General features: G+C 59.1%; 3 protein-coding genes across 4 annotated transcripts in view; 1 reads left to right on the top strand and 2 right to left on the bottom strand.

Moving 5' to 3' along the window:
• Positions 1–272: 272 nt before the first annotated feature.
• Positions 273–1,622, bottom strand: LOC104305498 (putative methyltransferase-like protein 7A). The gene is made up of 2 exons (XM_009906351.2): positions 963–1,622; positions 273–657 (listed from the first exon to the last, which is right to left on the bottom strand). The coding sequence occupies exons 1-2, from the start codon at positions 1,464–1,466 to the stop codon at positions 421–423; spliced, it is 741 nt and encodes a 246-aa protein (XP_009904653.2). The 5' UTR covers positions 1,467–1,622; the 3' UTR covers positions 273–420.
• Positions 1,623–3,037: 1,415 nt separating this feature from the next.
• On the bottom strand, positions 3,038–5,260 carry LOC104305497 (putative methyltransferase-like protein 7A). Of its 2 annotated transcripts, none has more exons than XM_009906350.2 (2): positions 4,495–5,260; positions 3,038–3,654 (listed from the first exon to the last, which is right to left on the bottom strand). In XM_009906350.2, exons 1-2 carry the CDS (start codon positions 4,987–4,989, stop codon positions 3,418–3,420), a joined length of 732 nt encoding a protein of 243 aa, XP_009904652.1. In that variant the 5' UTR covers positions 4,990–5,260; the 3' UTR covers positions 3,038–3,417. The 2 variants fall into 2 exon arrangements, with proteins under 2 accessions (XP_009904652.1, XP_054033415.1); XM_054177440.1 differs by having other exon boundaries at positions 3,038–3,585.
• Positions 5,261–6,990: 1,730 nt separating this feature from the next.
• SCN8A (sodium voltage-gated channel alpha subunit 8) overlaps positions 6,991–20,789 on the top strand; it is a 50,838-nt gene continuing 37,039 nt past the window's right edge. Inside the window, exons 1-3 of the mRNA XM_054177363.1 lie at positions 6,991–7,092; positions 15,087–15,422; positions 19,957–20,076. Coding sequence (XP_054033338.1) covers positions 15,141–15,422; positions 19,957–20,076 — 402 coding nt within the window. The 5' untranslated portion in view covers positions 6,991–7,092; positions 15,087–15,140. The remainder of the gene's footprint in view (positions 7,093–15,086; positions 15,423–19,956; positions 20,077–20,789) is intronic.

Genomic DNA, 20,789 nt, shown 5'->3' with positions numbered 1-20,789 from the left:
CAGGTAGTGCTAGGACTAGGGGGGATGGAATGAAGCTGGAGGTGGGGAGATTCAGGCTGGAGGTGAGGAGGAAGTTCTTCACCATGAGATTGGTGAAGCCCTGGAATGAGTTGTCCAGGGAAGTGATTGAGGCCCCATCCCTGGAGGTGTTTAAGCCCAGGCTGGACGAGGCTCTGGGCAGCCTGATCTAGTGTGGGGTGTCCCTGCCCATGGCAGGGGGGTTGCAACTGGATGATCCTTTTGGTCCCTTCCAACCCTGACTGATGCTATGATACTCTTCCTTCTCAGTGATGCTCAAGTCCTTCACCATGGTTTCTAGGCTGGCATGTCAGGGTTAGGCTGTGCTGTGCTGCTGGGGGGGGGGGGATGATGCCAAGGAAGCTGTGGGGGCAGGGAAGAGGCCTGGCAGGGCTCTGTGCCTTACTTCACGGCGTAGCCGACGATGTGGGGCTGGATGGGGGTCCAGGGCAGGGTTATGCTGATGTGTTTTAACTTCAGCTCTGAGAACCTGGCCTGCTCAAGATTCTTCCAGATCTCTCTCGAGAGGCAGCACCCACAAAAGAAGATCTTCCAAGTGGGAAAGCAGACCTGCTGCCAGAAATACTTCCAGCTGGAAGGGTCAGCAGCCACGTGCTCCAAGAAATAGAAAGCTCCTCCCTGGGGAAGACAAAGAAGTCATCTCACAGAGCTGCAGGGGATGCCAGGGTTGCACTGAACTTCTCCCTCTGTCTTCCTCCTCCTCTCAGACTCACAGCAGGGCAGGTGCAGTTTGCTCACTCAGCACAGAACCACAGATTGGCTCAGGTTGGGAGGGACCTCACTGGCACTCGCTGCTCTGAGCACCCAGAGGCTGCTTAGGTACTCACTGCCCTGAGCACCCAGGCTGTGTCGGGCACTCTCTGCTCTGGGGGCTGTGTCGGGCACTCTCTGCTCTGTGCCCCCAGGCTGTGTTAGGTACTCACTGGTCTGAGCACTCGCAGCACTTCCCTCAGGGTGTCGTCCACGCTCGTCACGGAGCAGAGCACGAAGGTGCAGATGACTGCATCCACAGAGCCGCTGGGCACCTGGCGCAGGTCCTCTCCTGCAGCCACCAGGAAGTTCTCGTAGTGGAGGTGCTGGTTCTTGCCCATGTTTCTCAGGAGGCCTCGCTGGAAGTTGGGGTTTATGTCCGTGCAGGTCACCTTGCAGCCCGCGGGGTAGAACTGGAAGTTAGCACCCAGGCCAGTGCCGATCTCCAGCAGCCTCAGCTCCCCCGAGGCGCCTGTGAAGTCGGGGAGGTTACGGAACAGCTCCTGCTTGTGGGGCTTTGACTTCCTCTTGTGAGATTCGAAAAGCGCCCCTAAGATGTAAGGGAAAAAAATCTTCTCGCAGAAAGGCTCCCAGATGCCCAGGAGGGACAGGAGGTAGACGGGCATGGCCAGCAGTGCCAGGCAGGCACGGAGCAAGGGGATGCTGAGCTCTGCCATCTCCTGCGTGGGGCAGAGGATCTGCACCGAACAAAAGTGATTCTCCTGTCTGCTGGAGCCCCCGGAATGCAGGCAGAGCTGCCTGCTGTGCTCCCTGGGAAGGTCTCCAGCTCCCTGCACCGATCCGGGAGCCTTTTCTCCAAAGCTGATTTCAAAGTCCAGTCACAGGCAGGGAAGGGCAAAGCAGGAGGGCACAGCAACCAGTGGCTGTTGTCTCCCGGCTGTGGCAAGAGGGCAGCTGCCAGGTTGTTATGCAACTGGGGTGAGCTGGGCAGCACAACTTTGCATGGCACCTGGCACAGCGCCGGGAGGTTGCTGTGTTTGGTGCTTGGCAGCTTCAGGTTGCAGGGCACACCTCTTAGAGCAGCCTCCCCCCTGGCTGCAGTGAGCTGAGCTCTGGGGCTGCCGCAGGCGTTTCGGGAGGAGTTGGATCAACCTTCCCTTTGTTTGGGAGTTACTTTCCCAGCCTGAACTCCTCCCTCGGTGCTCTCTCTGCAACAGCAGTTCTCAGTCCCTCCGTGCTTTGGACACCTGAAATCTTCCGGTGTGCCCTGGGCCAGCTTTCAGCTGACACAGAGTTAATTTTCTCCCTGGCAGCTGCGTTTTGGATCGAGTGTGAGGAGGGTGTTGGTAAAACGCTGGTGTTTGAGCTGTTGCTAAGTAGCTGCTTAGCCCCAGTCAAGGACTTTGCAGTTTCTCATGTACTGCCAGCCAGCAGGAGCACAAAGAGCAGGGAGGGAGCTGGGAGGGAGCACGTCCAGGGCAGCCAAAGGGATATTCCATCCCTCAGGATGTCATTCCCAGTATGCAGGCTGGGGAGAGCTGGCCAGAGGAACTGACCCCTGCTCGGGGTTGCCCAGCTGGGGTGTTGCGGGGTGGAGCCACCCTGACAGAGCTGGGCTCAGTTCCTGCTGAATCAATAAACCCCAAAGAGATTCTTCTGCAAAGTCCTTTAACTAACAGTGCTGCACTCTGAGGTGGGGGCCGCCGGAGAGGGACCTCAGGCAAAGAAACTGGGGGAGCTTGGAGGTCCCTTCCACAACCCAAACCATTCTGTGGATCTATGAAAATCCCTGGACAGCTTCACAACCCTCCCAGCCTGAGCTCCTAACCTCTACCCTCCCAGCCTGAGTGAGTTCCCCACCTGAGGTCTCAGTCTCCTCCCGACTGAGCAGCCCCAGTTCCCTGAGCTGCTCCTCGCAGGACTTGGACCCTGGGCAGCCCTCTCCGTGCTGGATGCATTCTGGGAACCCTTCAGCACTCGGCGGTGCTTTTCCAAAGGGCTCAGCAGCAGCAGCAGCAGCTTCGCTTAACCCCTGGAACTGAGCTGCTGTGCTGCAGAGGAGCCTGGTGCAAGGTGAGGACCCTCCTGAAAGCAGCGCCCCGGGGCGCTCGGCTTTGCCGAGGAGCATCCCGAGAGCTGCCTCCTCCCTCTGCTGGCACCGCGGCGAGCGCTGCCCGGGGCCGCCTCGGAGCTGGGCTGCTCGTACCCAGCCCTGCCTGCAGACCTCACCCTGCGGCAGCCGCACCGGAGAAGGTTCTGCACAGCGAGGGTTGGTGGAACACTGGAACAGGTTGCCCAGAGACGTGGTGGAGTTCCCAATCCCTGGAGACATTCAAGGTCAAACCTGACGGAGAGCAACCTGCTCTAGTTGGAGGTGTCCCTGCTGACTGCAGCAGGGTTGGACAAGGTGACCCTGGAGGGTCCCTTCCAACCTTCTTTGTTGTCCAGACCTCTGTGCCATTTGCCTCTGTTCCAGAGCTCTCTCCAGAAACCCAGTGAACAAATGGAGGAGTGAAGGAGCTGCAGCTGCTCAGGAAGTTCTCCAGACTTTTATTCTGTCACTGCCACTGTGGAGGGGCTGACTGCAAGGGCAGGGGGCAAAACCTTCTGTCAAACACAAAGGGAGCACTGAAGGGAGCTGCCAGGTCCCACGGTGCTCAGGGTCGTTTATTTCACTGCATACCCAATGATGTGAGGGCTGGTGGGAATCCAGCAAGGTGGGACATGGAAGTGCCTCAGATTCAGCTCTGAGAAATTGGTTTTCTCCAGCTCCTCCTCTGTCTCTCTGCTCAAGCAACAGCCATCTCCAAAGTACTTCCAGAATGGGTCACAGACCTGTTGCCAAAAGTAGGTCCAGCTGCAGTGATCTGCAGCCACATGCTCCAAGAAGTAGAAAGCTCCACCCTGGAAACCAGAACCAGGAAAAGAATACATTAGAAGGGCTTGCAGCCAGCAGGGTTTTGTCTCTGCCTTGGGTGATCTTGGATAAACCACTTGGACTCAGGCTGGGAGATTTGGGGCTATTCAGTCTGGAGCAAAGAAGGCTCCAGGGAGACCTCAGAGCAGCCTTCCAGTACCTGAAGGGGCTCCAAGAGAGCTGGGGAAGGACTTTGGACAAGACAAAGGACAATGGCTTTGAGCTGGGAGAGTGGAGATTGAGACTGGAGAGGAGGAAGAAATTCTGGAGAGTGAGGGTGGGGAGACCCTGGCACAGGCTGCCCAGGGAGGTTGTGGCTGCCCCCTCCCTGGAGGTGTTCAAGGCCAGGCTGGATGAGGCCTTGAGCAACCTGGGCTGGTGGGAGGTGTCCCTGCCCATGGCAGGGGGTTGGCACTGGATGATTCCACAGCCTCCCCGGGCAGCCTCTTCCAGTGCCTCCCCACCCTCACTCTCCAGAACTTCTCCCTCATCTCCAGTCCAAGGCTGCCCAGCTGCAGGAGCAGGAGCCAGGCTGCCTGGGCTGAGGAGCTGCGTCCCAGGTGCTGCAGACCTGCACGTGTGGCAGCGCAGCAGTCATGGGACTGGGAGAGCAGAGAGGGAGCAGCCCAGCTGCTTCCTTCCTCTGCAGGTGAAGCAGCACAGCACATTCCATGTGGGTGGGTAAGTAAGTGGCAGGATGGTTGTTTTTCAGCTCCCTCTTGGCCTGGGGCAGCTGCTGCTGCTGTTTATCCTCAATGTAGGTCAGCACACACAGGATCCTCCTCTGGCTCCCCAGCTCTGCACCCCCTCCTGCTGCCCCTCCTCACCTGCCTGAGCACCCGCAGCACCTCCTCCAGGACCCTCCTGATGCTGCTCACAGAGCACAGCACCAAGGTGCAGACCACCACATCCATGCTGCCATCTGCCACCTGGTGCAGGTCCTCACCAGAAGCAACCACCAAACGTTCAAGCCTGAGGTGCTGATTCTCCGAGAGGTTCCTGAGGAGGAACATTCTGAAGTTGGGGTTGGGGTCGGTGCAGGTCAGGCGGCAGCCTGCAGGGTAGAACTGGAAGTTGGTGCCAGTGCCTGTGCCAATCTCCAGCAACCTGAGCTGGCCTGAGGGCCCTGCAAATCTCCTCAAGCTGCTGAAGAGCTCCTGCTTCTGGCTGTAGACCTTCTGGTTGTAGGCAGGAGCCACCTTGGCCATCACGTACGGGAAGACTTTCTTGTAGAAGGAGTCCCACAAGCCCAGGCAGGCCAGAGCGTGGATGGGCAGGAGGAGGAGCTGGAGGCAGCGCTGGAGGAGGAGGACGAGCAGCATCCCTGGAGCTGGCCGACCAGCAGGCACGAGCAACCCAACCCGTCCGGTCCCGTCCCGTCGCAGCCGGTGCTGTTCCTAGGGGCACATCTGACCCGGATGCGTCCGCCTGTCCGTCCCGTCCGTCTGTCCCGGCGCTCTCTTAAAGTGGCAGCGCCGCGGTTGTGCAGAGCTGCTGTGGGGACACCTGAGCGGGGAGGGGACAGCTGGAGCGGGTTGGGTGTTAGGAAAGATGTCCCCTCCTTGGAGGTGGCCAAGGCCAGGCTGGACGAGACCTTGAGCAACCTGGGCTGGAGGGAGGTGTGGGGTTGGAACCCTTGAAGCTGCCTTCCAACCCAGCCCATTCCAGGTTATCTTAGTTCTGGCGCCTAAATTGTGGGCGGTTTTGTTCTCTTTTCAGCCCAAGCAGGGGATTATGTTTGTGACTCCGGGCGGGCAAACCCCCCAGCTGCAGCTGCCACACCTGGCTGCTTTACAGGGCAGCTTCCCCTGCCCATTTCCCGAGGATTCCCTTCTCTACCTGGCTCGGGATAACAAACGCCATGGCTCTGCCAGCTGGAGGGTGGAGGTAACTCTGGATCAGGACTGCGTGGAACTTCCTGCCCCTTACCCGGGCTGTGGCAAGACCACTTCGGTCGATTTGGGAGGTCGATTTTGTTTTGCTCACCCTCCGAGGGCAGCGACCTATTTCTTTCTTCAAGCCCTTCGCCTAACGCCACCTGATGCTAACTGTAATAGCCCCCCCGGGGCCCCGCCGTGTCCTTGAAGTATTTCTGGTGCGTGCCTGCCCGCAGGGACCTGTGTGCCCACCCTCCCCAGCAGCTCTGGGGGTGCCCTACTTGGAAGCCCAAGCGTGCTGCCTCCTTTGATGATCTTAGGTTGGATCTGCTCATCCTCGGGGTCTTTCCCAGCCGCAGCAAGCCTGGGATTTTGCCACGGGCTGCTTCCATCTCCCTTACCCGGGTGGAGAAGGTCTTCTTTTTCTTACCTTAAGTGGCTTAACTTTCGTGTTTGGACACTTGCTCAGGGTTTGGGAGGTGCTGTCCTGTTCCTCAGCAGTTTCTTACCCCTGGTTTGTCCTCCCCCTCCCCCCCATGTTTCAGTGATTTCATTTCCACTTCTTTCACGTTTGCAGCGGTAGGATTGTGAGCTCTGGGTGAGTGGTTGGACTTGATGATCTCAAAGGTCTCTTCCAACCTCAACAGATCTATCAAGGATTGCCTTGAGGAATTAATTAGGTTTTCAGCTACACGCAGAGCTGGAGCCTCCCTGACGCGAGGGGACCCTGACCAGCTCCACAGCCCCAGCTCACCTCTGCGGGGGGGTTTGTGCTCAGTTTCATTCAGACTTGCCCCAACCATCCTGCCAGCTCTGGCGTTCTAAAGAGAAGAGAAGAAAGAAGAAAAAGTGTTGGGCTGATGCAGAGTTTTCCTTGTGCTGGGTCGCTGACATCTGTCACCGGTCACACCGGCCCGGGGGGGGTCTTTCACAGGACTTTCGCCCCCATTTCTCGAACCCGTGCCGCACGGACACCGGATCCGAGCGCTGGGCTCAGCGCACCGCGGCTGCAGGACCTGCCGATGGCTCCTCCCGAGGCGCCCTCGCCCCCTCCCCACCCGTGCAGGACCCAGTCGGGAGGGCTCCGCTCTCCGAGCAGCTCCGCGGGGCTTTCCCACCGGCACCGCGCCGGTTCCCGGTACCGCGGGGGAGGGCCGATGCTGAGAGCTGTGCTGCCGGTACCGACAGGGCAGGCCCCGCTCCTCCCTGAGCACAAACCCCGGCGCGGTCCGGGCGGGGGGCACCGGTCCGCTTCCCCTCTAGGTAGGGCTGAGCTCCGCGGGCTGCTCCTCGGGGTGGGATGCTGCCGGCTCCCACCGGTGCGGACGGGAGTTTTGCCACGCTCCCTAAGCCGGTTACCGGCAGGCAGCGGCGGGGCGGGGGCCGGCACGTCGCGGGGGGCGGGCAGGCAGGGGATGGGGAGGGGGGGTGGGGGGGGGCAGCGCAGGCAGCGCACCAAGATGGCGACAACCGCAGTTCCTCCTGCAGCTCCCCCACCTCCGCAGTCCGGCAGCGCCTTGCGGGAGTCGCATTAGTGCAGCCGCCACCGTAAGTGACAGCCCCGGGCGGGGGGCGCCCGGGGTGCCTCAGCCTTTGCTCCCTGTATTGTTTTATTTATTATTTTTTTGGGGTAATTTCACCTCCCCCCCCCCCCCCCCCCCCCCCTCCGCGCACTCTTCCCCCGGCCCCCCCTCGGGCGGGGGCTTTGCCGCAGAGCGATTTTCCGGCAGCCCTGGGCGGCCTCCGGGAGCGATCTCTGCTGCAGCCTGGAGCTGGCTCTGGGGTTGGGGGGGACACGGATATTGAGAGCCCCCTGCCCCAAATCTGCGTGCGGGGACGGGGTGCCCCGGGAGCCCTTCCTCTCTCTCCATCCCTCAGAGGAGGCTTGGTCCCGAAGGATGCCCCCGCTCAGGGAGGGGGGACCGGGGTGCCCCCCGCTTCTCTCCCCACCCAACGCCGCCCTCCACGCCCTAGCAGCAGCTGGGGCCCCTGCCCCAGGTGGGGGAAGGTTCGGCCACCCTCTTGCCCCCAGCTCTCGCCTAGAACCCGAGGGCCTCCCAGTCCCGCGGTGAAGGAGGGGAGGATTCGGCAGCCCTCCCGCCGGCTCTGCGGCCTCGGGGTCAGCCTGCCCCCGGCTGGGAGGCTGCTGCTGGGAGGGGGGCACCTCCCTCTACACCCACCCTGAGGCTGGAGCAGCGGGAGCTGTGTTTGGGCCTCCGTCTCCATCCATCCCACAGCCCGGGAACCCCTTCTCCCAGGCCCCTAAACTGGGGGCTGTGCTCTTTGTCTGCATTATGGGGAGAGAGAGAGGAAGGAGAAGCGGAGTTCTGCTCGGCATCCCTTCCCCCCTCAGCCCTCGCTGCAGAGCTGCTGCCAGCCCTCCACCACCTCCCTGCTTTTCTCCTACCGCTGGGCACGCTGAGCCTCCTGCTGCCAGGGGAGGGGGAGAAGTTGAAGGGCAGAGTTTTTCTGGGGGGAGATTCGTGGGGCAGCATTGAGGCTCCAGCCTGACCCAGATGTAGGCACCACGGTTTGTGCTCTTGCTCCCTGCCACCGTGCAGCTTCTGGGGGGGACGATGGGGGCAGCTTTATTTCACTTCATTTTCCCCTTCCCGGGGAGAGGGAATTGCACCTTCACAAGCTGCTTCCTTGCTTTTTTCCTGCTTTTTTCTCCCCCCCTTATCAAAAATCTGGGTGTCTTCTTCCCCTCCCCCCCCCTCCCCTTTCTGGTGCAAATTCTGCCCAGCTGATGTGGGGGTGGGGAAGCTGGAAGAGAGCTCCACAGCAGTAGCTGCAGATGAGCCGAGGTAAAGTCTGAAAGTCTGCCGGGAAGGGGAGGGGGTGTGAGCAGAAAGCCTGAGCCTGAGGGCCGGCACAGCTGGAGCTGGACTGCTGCAAGGGCCCTGAGCTGGATTTTGGAGAGGGATCCCAGGTGTGGTAGGTTGATCCCCCGCTGGCTTTTCCATGTGCGCCGTGTCCTAGGGCATCGTTGTGGGCTCCTTGAGGCGCTGGGCAGGTGGGGGCCAGCTGAGTGCTGTGTGTGGCTGTGGAGCCTGGGCCTTGTAACACTGCAGCATTCCACCCCCGAGGGGAGCCCCTCACCCCCTCCATCCTCGTTGCACGTGGGGGAAGGCTTCATTATGAGGACCAAGGGGCCTGAGTGCCCACTCCTGCTCGTGTCTTTTCAGGCAAAAAAAAAAAGGGAAGGAAGCATCACGTCCGTGGGTTTCTGATGGGTGATGGCTGCCAGGCTTGTTTGGGAGGGAGGGGGCCTGGAAATATCCTTGCATAGGAGCGCTTGGTTCCTGTGGTTGTGATGGATGCTCTTGCAAAAAGGCACCGTGCGGCAGGGCAGGTGCGGACCAGGAGGTGGCCCCCGTGGGGGTGAGGAGGAGGTGGCCCCCGTGGGGGTGTGCAGGAGGTACACCCAATGGTTCCCCCTTCCCGACGGAGCGGCGCTGGGGGCGAGTTGCCCTGGCCATTGCCCCTCGTTTTCCCGTAAGAAGGGGCGATGCCGGTGGAACCGATGCCGGTGGAACCGGCGCCGGCGGAGCCGCTGCGGCCCCGGCGGGCGGTGCTGAAGCGGACAGCTCCCGAGCCCCGCGGCCGCTCCGGCCCGCCCGGGGCCGGGGTCCCCCCTCGCCGCTCGTCAGCGCCCGTGGGCGCTGGCCGTTTCTCGGGGCCAGGGAGCTGCTGTGGGCTGTACATAGCCGCCGGTGCTGGCGAGCGGCAGGAGAAGGGTTGATGCGTCTCGGAGCAGTAACGGAGGAGCCTCGGCTCGCCGCCGCCGTAATGCAGGGACCGGTCCAAGGAGCTGTGCGGCCTCTCAGAGCTCCACGAGTTGTGCTTTCCCCTCGCTGTGTGTGCGCGGAAGGGCTCCGCTCTTAGCTTTGGGGCTGTTTAAGTCACAAGCGTGGCTGAAGGGCCACCTGAGCCTTTGTCACCTGTTTCAGCACTCCGGGTGTCGCCCACCCCGGGTGAAGGGACCTGGACCAATTGCAAATCACTTCGGCAGTTATATAACTCACACGTGTGGCTCTGCTGGATGCTGCTATGGATGCTGTATGGCTCCCTGGAACTGTCATGGTGTGAAGGTTCTGTGAGCAGGGCTGGGGAGCTTGGGCTTGAACGGGCAGGGCAGTGACTGCCTGCTGCAGGAAGCTGAGTGTGGCTGCACTGTGATTGCCAGGACGCAGAGGGTGGCGAGCAGGAGGAGGATCCCTTTTTACACAGGGAAAAGGCAAGGGGTGATGGGAACAAGTTGCTGCTGGGGAGATTCCCGTTGGAATCCAGATGTAAATGTTTCCCCATGAGCACAGCCAGACGTTGGAATCACCTCCCAGGGGAAGTGGTGGATTCCCCTGCACTGGGCAGTTTCAGGACTCATCTTACCAGGGTGTTGGGCCAGCTCGTTTCACCTCCACATCACCTGGAAAGGAGCCTTGGGGGTCCCTTCCCTGCTGGCATTCTGGGCCACTCCGTTAGAGGAGGTAAAAACCAAACCAAGCAACAGCCAGAAGCAAAGTCAGCACTGAGTGAAGATGAAGGAGCTTGAAACTCTAAGTCATGGCATTGCCTTCCTCCTGCTGCTGCCTGCTTGCTTTTGTGGCTTTGGCTTTTCCACTAAAAGGAGCTGCTGGGGCTTTCCATCTCAGCTGCTTCTGCCTCCTTGTCAGTGCCCCCCGGGATGTGTGGCGGCCCCCAGGCCGTGTGTGGGCCTGGCCACGCTGCCTTCGTGTGGCCACATGATTCCCATTCACCATTGATCACCTCCTCCCAGAGTGCCTGCAGTGGCCATTGACAGCCACAGCCACGCTGGGATCAATACCTGAGCCTTGTGTGCAAAGAAATGGTTTGGGTTGAAGAAGGTGTGGGGTAAAAGGACCTGAGCTGAGAGCAAGCACAAAGAGCTTGGAGCAGCCTCCCAGTACCTGGAGTGGGCTCCAGGAGAGCTGGGGAGGGACTTTTGGTAGAGGGTGGGAGTGACAGAACAAGGGGGGAATGGATTGAAGCTGGAAGAGGGGAGATTGAGGCTGGAGATGAGGTGGAAATTCTTTAGAGTGAGGCTGGGGAGGCTCTGGCACAGGCTGCCCAGGGAGGCTGTGGCTGCCTCCTCCCTGGGGGTGTTCAAGGCCAGGCTGGATGAGACCTTGAGCAGCTGAGTCTGGTTGAGAGGGGTCCATGGCAGGAGGTTGGAGGAGAGGAGCTCTGAGGTCGCTTCCAACCTGAGCCATGCTGTGATTCTATGCCCCTGAAGGAGGAGATGCTGCTTGCTTGGAGTCATATGGGGCAAACTCTGCAACATTTACCCCTCCTTGGCCTTACAAAAGGATGTTTCTGGCACTGGGTTTTGAGGAAGGCTGCTTGGAAAACAGAGCAATTGGAGCTCCTCACAAGAAGCTTCTGCAGCTCTCCCCAGAGCTTCAGCTTCTCACTCATTTTCTTTCCATGGCTAAGGGACTGCCCAGGCATGAGTAAATTGTTTTATAACTAAGGCCTGGTGAAGAAATGATGCTTCTGAGGGCAGGAATAAGCAAAAGGATCTTTATTTCCAGGCCTGGTGAGCTCCCAGTGGCTCTGTGGAAGTCTGAGAGGTGTTTGCCTCAGACTGCTCCAGAGGAGCCAGCCCTAAACTAGAGGAGCTTGGCATCGGAGCTGTGAAGGTGCAGAGCTGGGTCCTGGTCCTTAGGCCATTTGTGGATTTAATCAGCCTCAGTGCTTTGATGTGACTCAAGTACCTCACAGGGAAGGAAGTCCCCTGGAAAGGTGAGGCTGGGCACCACAAGCTGCTCTCCCAGGGCTGTTTCCAGCAGGAGATGAACTTTTCGTTGAGTGTCTGACAAAATCAGGAGCAGGATGGCAACGTGAGGCCAGCAGGCAGTAGCTGGCACTAAGGGAGAGTGATTTTTGTCTGGGTGATAAGAAAAGATCCTGGAATGGCTCAGGTTGGAAGGGACCTCAGAGATCATCCACTCCAACCTCCTGCCATGGGCAGGGACCCCTCTCAGCTAGACTCAGCTGCTCAAGGCCTCATCCAGCCTGGCCTTGAACACCTCCAGGGAGGAGACATCCACAGCCTCCCTGGGCAGCCTGTGCCAGAGCCTCACCACCCTCCTGCTGAAGTTCTTCCTCAGCTCCAGTCTGACCCTGCTCTGCCTTAGCTCCAAACCATTCCCCCTTGGCCTGTCTCAGACACCCTGAGCAAAAGTCTCTCTGCAGCCTTCCTGCAGGATCCCTTCAGGCACTGCCAGGCAGCTCTGAGGTCCCCCCTGGAGCCTTCTCTTCTCCAGGCTGCACTCCCCCCCAGCTCCCTCAGCCTGGCCTCGTGTCGAAGGGCTCTGTCTTGGAGGAGCTGCAAGGACCTGCTGGGAGTGACTGAATCTTGCAAATTAATAAGTGAAGAAATGTATTAAAGCAAAGACATTGCCTCAAAAGTGCGTTCTTAATTTATTTTGACAATCAGCTTGAATAATTGATTAGGATATTTCATAATGTGCCAGCAAATGGACTGCTGGGAACCTGCCTGGGCCTCTGAGCTCAGCCTTCCTTCCTGGTGTGAAATCTTTGGTCTTTGAGGAAATGTGTGGGCAAAGACCCAGCGTGGCCCCAGGGGCTTCTGTGCACCAAGCTCCAGGTGCCTGGGACCAAGCCCTGGCTCCCTGAGGTTCCCCTCTCTGAGCTCCTTCCCAACCCCAGCCTAAGCCATTCCACGACGGAGGGGTTGAAGAAAGCACTTCCTGTGCTCCTGATCCTTCAACCAACCACCCCAAGGCCCTGAAGTCCTTTTGGTTTGCCTCTGCATTTCTGTGCTCAGCCTCAGCACTTCCAACCAGCAAGAGCAGCACTGGGCAATGCTCAGAGGGCACTACCAGCCTGGGGAGTTTCCCAGGGAGGCAGCTGATCTCCCTGTGGGGTGGATCCTGCTAAGCTGCTGGAGCAGAGCAGGAGTTGGCTGCTGGAGCAGAGCAGTTGGTTGTCTCCAGCTGCTGGGCTGTGGCTGTGCACCCAAGCCAGGTGTTCATTTCTGCCTTCATTTCTTTCTTCATTTCCCCCTTTCCCCCCCTGCTCTTTTCTTGCCCTGTGCTGTGTCCCTGAGCTACTTTGGTTTCTAAATGCAGAGCTCAGAGCTCTATCTGTGCCACTCAATTAGTGCACAGCCCCAGTGCTGCTCTGGAGCTGCACAGGATGTGGGGGATTTGGGAGTGAAATGCAAATGCTGCAGGACCAGGATGAAGGAATTTCCCCTCAATACCAGCAGAGCCTTCCCCTGCTGTTTCTAGAGGTGATGTGGCCAAGGTCCTGGCTCTTCCCTTCCCCCTTCTGCCACCTTTGAGGCTCTGTTGGTATCCCTCTAGAAGCACCTGGCCAAGGCTCTGTGAAAGGAGCCCAGCCCAGGCTGTGCTCTGCAGTTACATAAGGAGGGACATCTCCAAACAAAACCTGAGATGGGATCCATGTGGAAGCTTCCCACCTGGACACAGTGTGGTCCTCAAAGCCAAGGGCTGCAGAGATCCTTAGTGGCTGACCCCACACTCGAGCAGGCCCAGGTGACTCAAGGCCTCATCCACCCTGGGTCCTGTGTGACCTTCTCTGGGTGGCCCTGCCTGGATGATCTCCAGAGGTCCCTTCCCACCCCTGCTCTGCTGTGCTTGGCTACTGGTGGAGTTTTCAGGATTCACTCCTATAGTATTCCAGGAACTGGGAAGTTCTTCCAGAGAGCCCAAAGCCTTCAGAGGTGTTTTGGTGCTGGGTGAAAGATGTGGCCTTAGGATGATCTTTCTTTCTTCACTTGAGGCACCTTATCTCACACAGCCTTTGGATCCCTTCCATGCTGGGGACTTGTAGATGCTTTGCCTCTCCTCCTGCCTTCATTCCTGCTTTGGTGCTTGGGTTCCTCCCTGAAGTGCCAAGCCCTGGCAGGGCTGGGTTGTAGTGCAGCCTGCAGCACTGCAGTGCTGTTGCATCAGTGCAGGGCTTCTGTAATTCCTCTCCTCTCTTGGCCTCCTCCTGGAGTGTGAAAAGCTTGAAGAGGTACCAGGAGCTCAGAAATGCAAGATCTGCTTGTTGCTGGCTCTCCAGAGAGAGAGCTTGGCAAAAGGTACCAAGGCTGCAGAGGGTTTGTAGGTGGCTGGATCCTGCTGAAGCTCTGCTGCTGTGCAGGAGTGGGGCAGGAGGGTGAGGAGCTGAGAGTGAGCACAGGGAAGCCCTGCCCAGGGTCCCTGCTGCTTTGCATGGTGGAAGTTCTGCAAGGTCCTTCTCAGCTCTGCCCCTGGGCATTGTCCACTTTCCCTTCTGTGAGGGAGAGCTGCTGAGTGCATGGAGAATGGCTCAGCTCGGAAGGGACCTCAGAGATCGTCTGCTCCAAGCTCCTGCTGCGGGCAGGGGCAGGCACTGGCACAGGCTGCACAGGGAGGTGGTGGAGTCCCCGTCCCTGGGGCTGTTCAAGAAACCTGTGGCCGTGGCACCTGGGTTAGTGGCCATGGTAGCTGGGGTTAGTGGCCATGGTGGTGTTTGGTTTGGTGGCCATGGGAGTTGGGTTGGGTGGCCACAGTGGTGTGTGGTTTTGTGGCCATGGTAGCTGGGTTTAGTGGTCATGGTGGTGCTTGGTTAGTGGCCATGGTAGCTGGGTTCAGTGGCCATGGGAGTTGGGTTTGGTGGCCACAGTGGGGTTGGGCTTGGTGGCCATGGGAGTTGGGTTTGGTGTTTGGTGGCCACTGTAGTTGTTTGGTTTAGTGGCCATGGTAGCTGGGTTCGGTGGCCATGGGACTTGGGTTCGGTGGCCATGGGAGTTGGGTTTGGTGTTTAGTGGCCACTGTAGTGTTTGGTTTGGTGGCCACGGGAGTTGGGCTTGGTGGCCACGGGAGTTGGGCTGGGTGGCCACGGGAGCTGGGCTTGGTGGCCACGGTAGGGTTGGGCTTGGTGGCCACGGGAGCTGGGCTTGGTGGCCACGGGAGCTGGGCTTGTTGGCCATGGGACTTGGGCTTGGTGGCCACGGTAGGGTTGGGCTTGGTGGCCACGGGAGCCGGGCTTGGTGGCCATGGGACTTGGGTTTGGTGGCCATGGTAGGGTTGGGCTTGGTGGCCACGGGAGCTGGGCTTGGTGGCCACGGGAGCTGGGCTTGGTGGCCATGGTAGGGTTGGGCTTGGTGGCCACGGGAGCCAGGCTTGGTGGCCACGGGAGCTGGGCTTGGTGGCCATGGGAGCTGGGCTTGGTGGCCATGGGAGCTGGGCTTGGTGGCCACGGTAGGGTTGGGCTTGGTGGCCACGGTAGGGTTGGGCTTGGTGGCCACGGGAGCCAGGCTTGGTGGCCACGGGAGCTGGGCTTGGTGGCCATGGTAGGGTTGGGCTTGGTGGCCACGGGAGCCAGGCTTGGTGGCCACGGGAGCCGGGCTTGGTGGCCACGGTGGCTGCGCCCCGCTTGGCTCCCCCCCGCCCTCCAAAGCCTTTCCCCACCTCAGCGCCTGCCCGGCTGGAGCCGCGGGGCCCTCGGCCGCCCTCTGCGCTCCCTCTGACCTCGCCGCCTGCTCTCTGCCCTCCCCGCAGAGCCGACCTGCCCGGGCTGCACCACCACGAAAGAAGCTGCTGCAGGATGAAAAGATGGCAGCGCGGCTGCTCGCACCACCAGGCCCCGACAGTTTCAAGCCCTTCACTCCGGAGTCCTTGGCCAACATCGAGAAGCACATCGCGGAGCTGAAGAAGAAGCAGAAGCAGCGCCCGAAGCAGGACAGCAGCCACCGGGACGACGATGAGGACAGCAAACCAAAACCCAACAGCGACCTGGAGGCGGGGAAGAATTTGCCTTTCATCTACGGGGACATCCCCAAAGGCCTGGTTGCTGTGCCCCTGGAGGACTTTGACCCTTACTATATGACCCAGAAAGTGAGTCTGCGAGGAAGGACCCCCCCCCCAGCAGCCTCCCCCCTTCCTTGTCTCTCCAAAGGAGGCAGCAGGGGGGCTGGGGGCTGGTTTGAGGAGAAGACAAAGAGTGGAGTCTTTGGAGGGGGCTTGGATGGCTGCTTTGGAGGTCCTTGGGGGGTTTAAGAGAGGCTGAGCTGGGAGAGGGGTTGGTGATCCTGAGGGGGAGCGGGGAAGCACCAGGGCTGGGCGCTCAAAGGCTGCTGCAGACCCCAGCAGGGCTGCTCGGTGCCCTCCTTGTGCCCATGGAGCTGAGTGGTCGCTGTGTGAGGGCCAGTTGGGACCCTGCTCTTCCTGGCACTGCTGCCAGGGCGGAGGGCGCAGCCTGCAGCGCTGGGCAAAGGCTTCTTGTCCATCTCAAAGCTCCACCAGAAGCAGGAGGCAAAGGGGAGCACCATTGGCCCTCTCGCACTGTCAGGCTCCATCTTTGCCTCCCAACACAAAGCTATTAATAAGTGTTCCATTTTGGGAGCACAAGAAGCCACATCCCTGGCTCTGGAGGCATCTCCCATGCCTGCAGGAGGCAGCTGCACCCTCCCTGCACCTAGCTGCTCGCAGAGCTGTTGCTGCCATGCAGAGATGCAAACTGCCCTGAGCTGGAGCAGCTGCAGATGGAGTGGAAGGTTCTGGAGATGGAAGCCAAACTCCCACAGCCCTGCCAGCCTCCTGCCTCCTGTTCCTGCTCTTCCCACAGCAGCAGGCAAACATTTCCCTGCCTCTGTTTCTCTTGCAGCCACTTCAGGACGGGGCTGGCTCAGGTGTGTGCTGCTGCTGTGCTGCTTCCCTGACTCCCCACCAAGAATTCTTGTTTGAAGGCCATTTTAAAAGGCCTTTCCCTGAGGCATCAGGAGTTGGGAAGCTGTGTGGATCTTGGGATCTTGGATTCTTTTTCCCCTCTCCAGCCTTTGCCAGAAGGTTTTGCATCACAGAGCTTCCCTTTTGCAGCTCAACCTGCAGCATGCAGAGGATGCAGCCAGCTGGTTGCTTTTCCTTGCAGCAGGACACAGAGATCTTGGTTTAGCTCAGGGAACCGAAGCTGAACTTTTCCAGCAGCCTGGGAACTGATACTGAGAGGAGAAACAGAGTGACCTAGAAACACAACCATGGCACAGGGACTCAGGAGTCCCAGGTTCAGAGCCCTGCAGGCAGGGACACCTCCCACCAGCCCAGGCTGCTCAAGGCCTCATCCAGCCTGGTCCTCAACACCTCCAGGGGCAGCCACAGCCTCCCTGGGCAGCCTGTTCCAGTGTCTCCCCACCCTCACTCTTCCTCCTCTCCAGTCTCAATCTCCCCTCTCCCAGCTCAAAGCCATCTCCCCTTGTCCTGGCAGTCCCAACCCCTGTCCCAAGACCCTGCCCAGCTCTCCTGGAGCTCCTTCAGGCACTGGGAGGCTGAGGGAGACCTCATCTCCTTGCAGCCTTCTCCTCTCCAGGCTGAACACTCACCATGAATCTCACACTTGCCAGAGCACAAGGTAGAATCATAGAATCAATAAGGTTGGAAAAGACCTCAAGGATCATCAGGTTCTTGTGCTCCTGCCAGGGCTCCGTTTCCAAGGCAGGAGAAGGTCCCTGAAGGTTCTGGGAGCTGAGGTGGATTGATCCCAGTGGAGACACCAAGCCTGCAACTGTAGGAGGCTCTCCGCACTCCTATGACTGCCTCAGGCTGGAGGGGACTGTCAGAGGTCACCTAGAGCTTGCAGATGAGCACCTGAGGATCTCTCCAGCCTGTGCCTGCCAATGGAGTGACTTGCAGCTTCCTCCAGTCACATGCATGCCTTGGAAATGGGCCCTCGGGTCCAGAATGTCACCTTGGCTGCATGGCCCAGGGACAGTCACAGGGATGTGAGGAAGCAGCTTGCAGGAGGTGCCTCTGGCTCTGGCACGTGCTGCAGGGAGCCTTCACTGGAGGGACAGAGAGAGTCCTGCAAGGGCACCAGGCCAGGAATGGGCTGGGAACCTCAGGGAGGTCGCTGGAGCAGAGGGGAGAAGCAGGACCACCTCCACCATCTCCCCTGGGCAGCCTCTTCCAGCGCCTGGCTGCTCTTGCAGGTCAGAAATTGCTCCTCATGGCCAACCTGAGCCTCATGAGGTTCACCTGGGCCTGGCTTCTGCAGCTTGTCCAGGTCCCTCTGGATGCCCTCCTGTCCCTCTGGATGCCCTCCTGTCCCTCTGGATGCCCTCCTGTCCCTCTGGCATAGTGGGCACTGCGCTGGCTCTGCAGAGCAGAGGTTCCCAGCCAGCTCTCAGAGCCTTCCTCAGAGCTCTTACCACCAAGCTGAGACCTCTAAAAGTTGCAGCAGACTTCATCTCCAGGAAGATGACTGCAAAAAGTCTTTCCCCAGGTATCACCTTTCTCCTGTGAGTTTTGAGCTTTGCCTCAGCAGATCTTAAAAGGGCTTAAGGATGTTCTTGGACCTGAACCAGGCAACATTTTAAGAGCCTGCAGCCATTTTGGAAAGGAATTTTCATGCCAGCAGCACAAAGAAAACACAAGGAGAAGGTTTTCAGCTGCCAAATGCTTCTTGGGCTTTGTGCTCTCTTCCTGTTGACAACACCCAGAGGAGATTCACCTGGGGGTTTGCTGAGGTGCAGGGGGGGAACTGGAGCAGCAGAGCTGGGACCCCTGGGAATGGATGAGCAGGACTGGAATGGACTCAGCTCAGCTGGGTTGTGGCTGTGCTGGGCAGCCCAGCTGGGATGGGCTTTGGAGGCTGGAAAAAGGCAGTGAGCATCGAGGTCTTGAGCAGAGCATGCACCAGGAAGCAAGGAACTGCTCTGTGTGAGGCCAGGAGCAGCCTGGGCTGGGGGGAGGGGTCCCTGCCCATGGCAAGGGTTTGGGACTGGGTGGTCTTGAAGGTCCCTTCCAGCCCAGCCCATTCCTTGGAGCTATGGACACTGGGGGAAGGTTTAAAACTGATTTGTTTGGAGCCTTTGTGGGGTCAGGAGAGGCAGCTGGGTCTCACCCTCAGGTGTCTCCTGCCCTCTGTGATCTGCACTTTGGAAAAGCTTCAGAGGCTTTCAGGGCAGTGCTGGGTGCCAGGGTGAGCTGGGCATTAATTCTTGATGCTGCCATTGCAGAGCTGCCCAGGGTTGTGTTGGGAGCTGCAGCAGAGGTCCTGCTAACCAATCCTCCTCCCTCCTTGCTCAGACACAACCTGGGTTTGAGTCCCCTTGCAAATAATTTACTGCTCAATGGTCTCCTTTAGCCAAATGAGCTGAAATACTTTGCTTTACTAGGAGGGAAATGACAAATTCCCCCAGAGTGAGTCTCCTGGGGAGGCACAGTGGCTGCCTTGGCAGAGAGCCCTGGTGGATTCCCTTCTGCTGGGCTCGGGGAGGCTGGGGGCTGTGCCAAGTGGTGGGCTGGTGCCGGGAGCGAGCCCGGCTCTGCTCCATCCCTGGCAGCTCCCTGGGTCCACCCTGCCCTGCTGGTGCTGCAGCCTCCTGCAGGGGATGAACAATGGGCAAATGGTGCTGGGAAGGGGCCTCGGCTCCTCAGCAGGCACAGCCTGGCTCCTTTTGCTGCAGGATGAGTGGTTGGGGCTCTGCCTGTGCTGGTATTAAGCAGGCAGGGTTCTAATTTTGCCTCCCCATCTGGCTGGTGTGATCCTCCCTGGGGTGGGCTGGCTGGGCATGCTCAGCAGCAGGGCTGTATTTTAAGGCTGGGGAGGGAGGGGTGGGATTGGTTCCTCCTCATGGTGAGGTGATTCATGCCACAGGTTCTGTATAAAGCACAGAGCCCCAACGTGGCACTAATTAAAGGCAGGGAGAGCAGCTGACTGCAGGCAGTTGGTGCAGCAGGGGGCTGGAGAACCTCCCCTGTGGGCACAGGCTGGGGGAGCTGGGGCTGTTGAGCCTGGAGAGGAGAAGGCTCTGGGGGGGAACCTTAGAGCAGCCTTACAGTACCTGAAGGTGCTCCAGGAGAGCTGGGGAGGGACCTGGGACACGGGTTGGGAGTGCCAGGATGAGGGACAATGGCTTGGAGCTGGGAGAGGGGAGATTGAGACTGGAGATGATGAGGAAAGAGGGAGGGAGGGAGGGGAGGCTCTGGAACAGGCTGTCCAGGGAGGCTGTGGCTGCCTCCTCCCTGGATGAGGCCTTGAGCAGCTGAGCCTGGCTGAGAGATGTCCCTGCCCCTGGTGGGGAGGTTGGAGGAGATGATCTTTGGGGTCCCTTCTAACCCAGCTGCTGTGCTCACAGCTGCCCCTGGGCTTCTGCCCTGCCGAGCTGTGAGCTCTCAGGTGGCAGATTTGGCTTCTGCTCTGGCAGGTGCCTGCTGCAGAGTGGCTGCTTTGGTCCTGGTGTGCCTGGTGGGTATGGTTCATGCCCACAGCAGCCTCCACGAGGAGGTTGCTCTTCTACAAAGCAGCAAGTGCTGGGGATTGCCAGGGGGAGTTGCTTGTCTGTGCACAGTTCCTGCTTTGATTTCCATGTTGTTAACTCTTTCTCTTTCTCTCTCCCTCTCTCTTCTTCTTTCTCCCTTTGTTTCTCTGCAGACCTTTGTAGTACTAAACAGAGGGAAAACTCTCTTCCGATTTAGTGCCACTCCTGCCTTGTACATTTTAAGTCCTTTTAATCTGTTTAGAAGAATAGCAATTAAAATTTTGATACATTCATATCCTTTTTTCCCCCCTTTTCCTTGCATTGTTGCTGAAGCTCTTTTAGACCCTTCAGGGCACAAAGACCTCTCGGCCTCTCTTCTCCTGCTGCCCGGCTCACAAAGCGGCTCAGGAGCTACAGCTCTGCGCCTGGGGAGGTGAATTTGGCCTCAGAGCACCCACAGAAAGTTGCATTTTGGGGAGGAGAAGGCAGAGCCCTTGAGGCACAGGCAGTCCAAGCAACCCTTGGTCTCCTTTCCCTGCTAAATCCTCCCTGCCTGTGCCTTTGCTTCCTTCCTTCCACCCCTGCACAGCTTTGGGGCAGCCCTGATTGAAATCTGTGCTTGAAGAGGAGCTGAGCTTTGCCCAGCTGCTGAAAGGGATGGAGTGGTAGAACTCGAGATCCCTTCTGTGCAATCAGACATTTATTGCTCTTTTGGCATCTCTCAAACTTCCTCCTAATGGCAAAGCTATCCCAAAAGGTTTCACTGCAGGGTTCTGGGCAGCTCAGGCAGCTCCAGGAGCATCAGCTGCAGGGGATACGAGGAGAGCAAAGCCCCAAGCAGTCTGGGTCGAGCTGCTGTGCCTTGCTTCTTTATTAATGTATAGGAAGTGAATCTAAAGTGCTCAGTTGCTGGGTTGGAGGCTGCTCTGTGCTTACTTCCTGCATCTCATGTGCAGAAAAAGCTTTTCCATCTTTCCAGAGAGGGGTTTGGCAGCTGAGTCTGGGA

The sequence above is a fragment of the Dryobates pubescens genome, chromosome 40 (genome assembly GCF_014839835.1).
Source record: "Dryobates pubescens isolate bDryPub1 chromosome 40, bDryPub1.pri, whole genome shotgun sequence".
Lineage (NCBI taxonomy): Eukaryota > Metazoa > Chordata > Aves > Piciformes > Picidae > Dryobates > Dryobates pubescens.
This window is presented reverse-complemented; position numbering and strand designations above follow the sequence as displayed.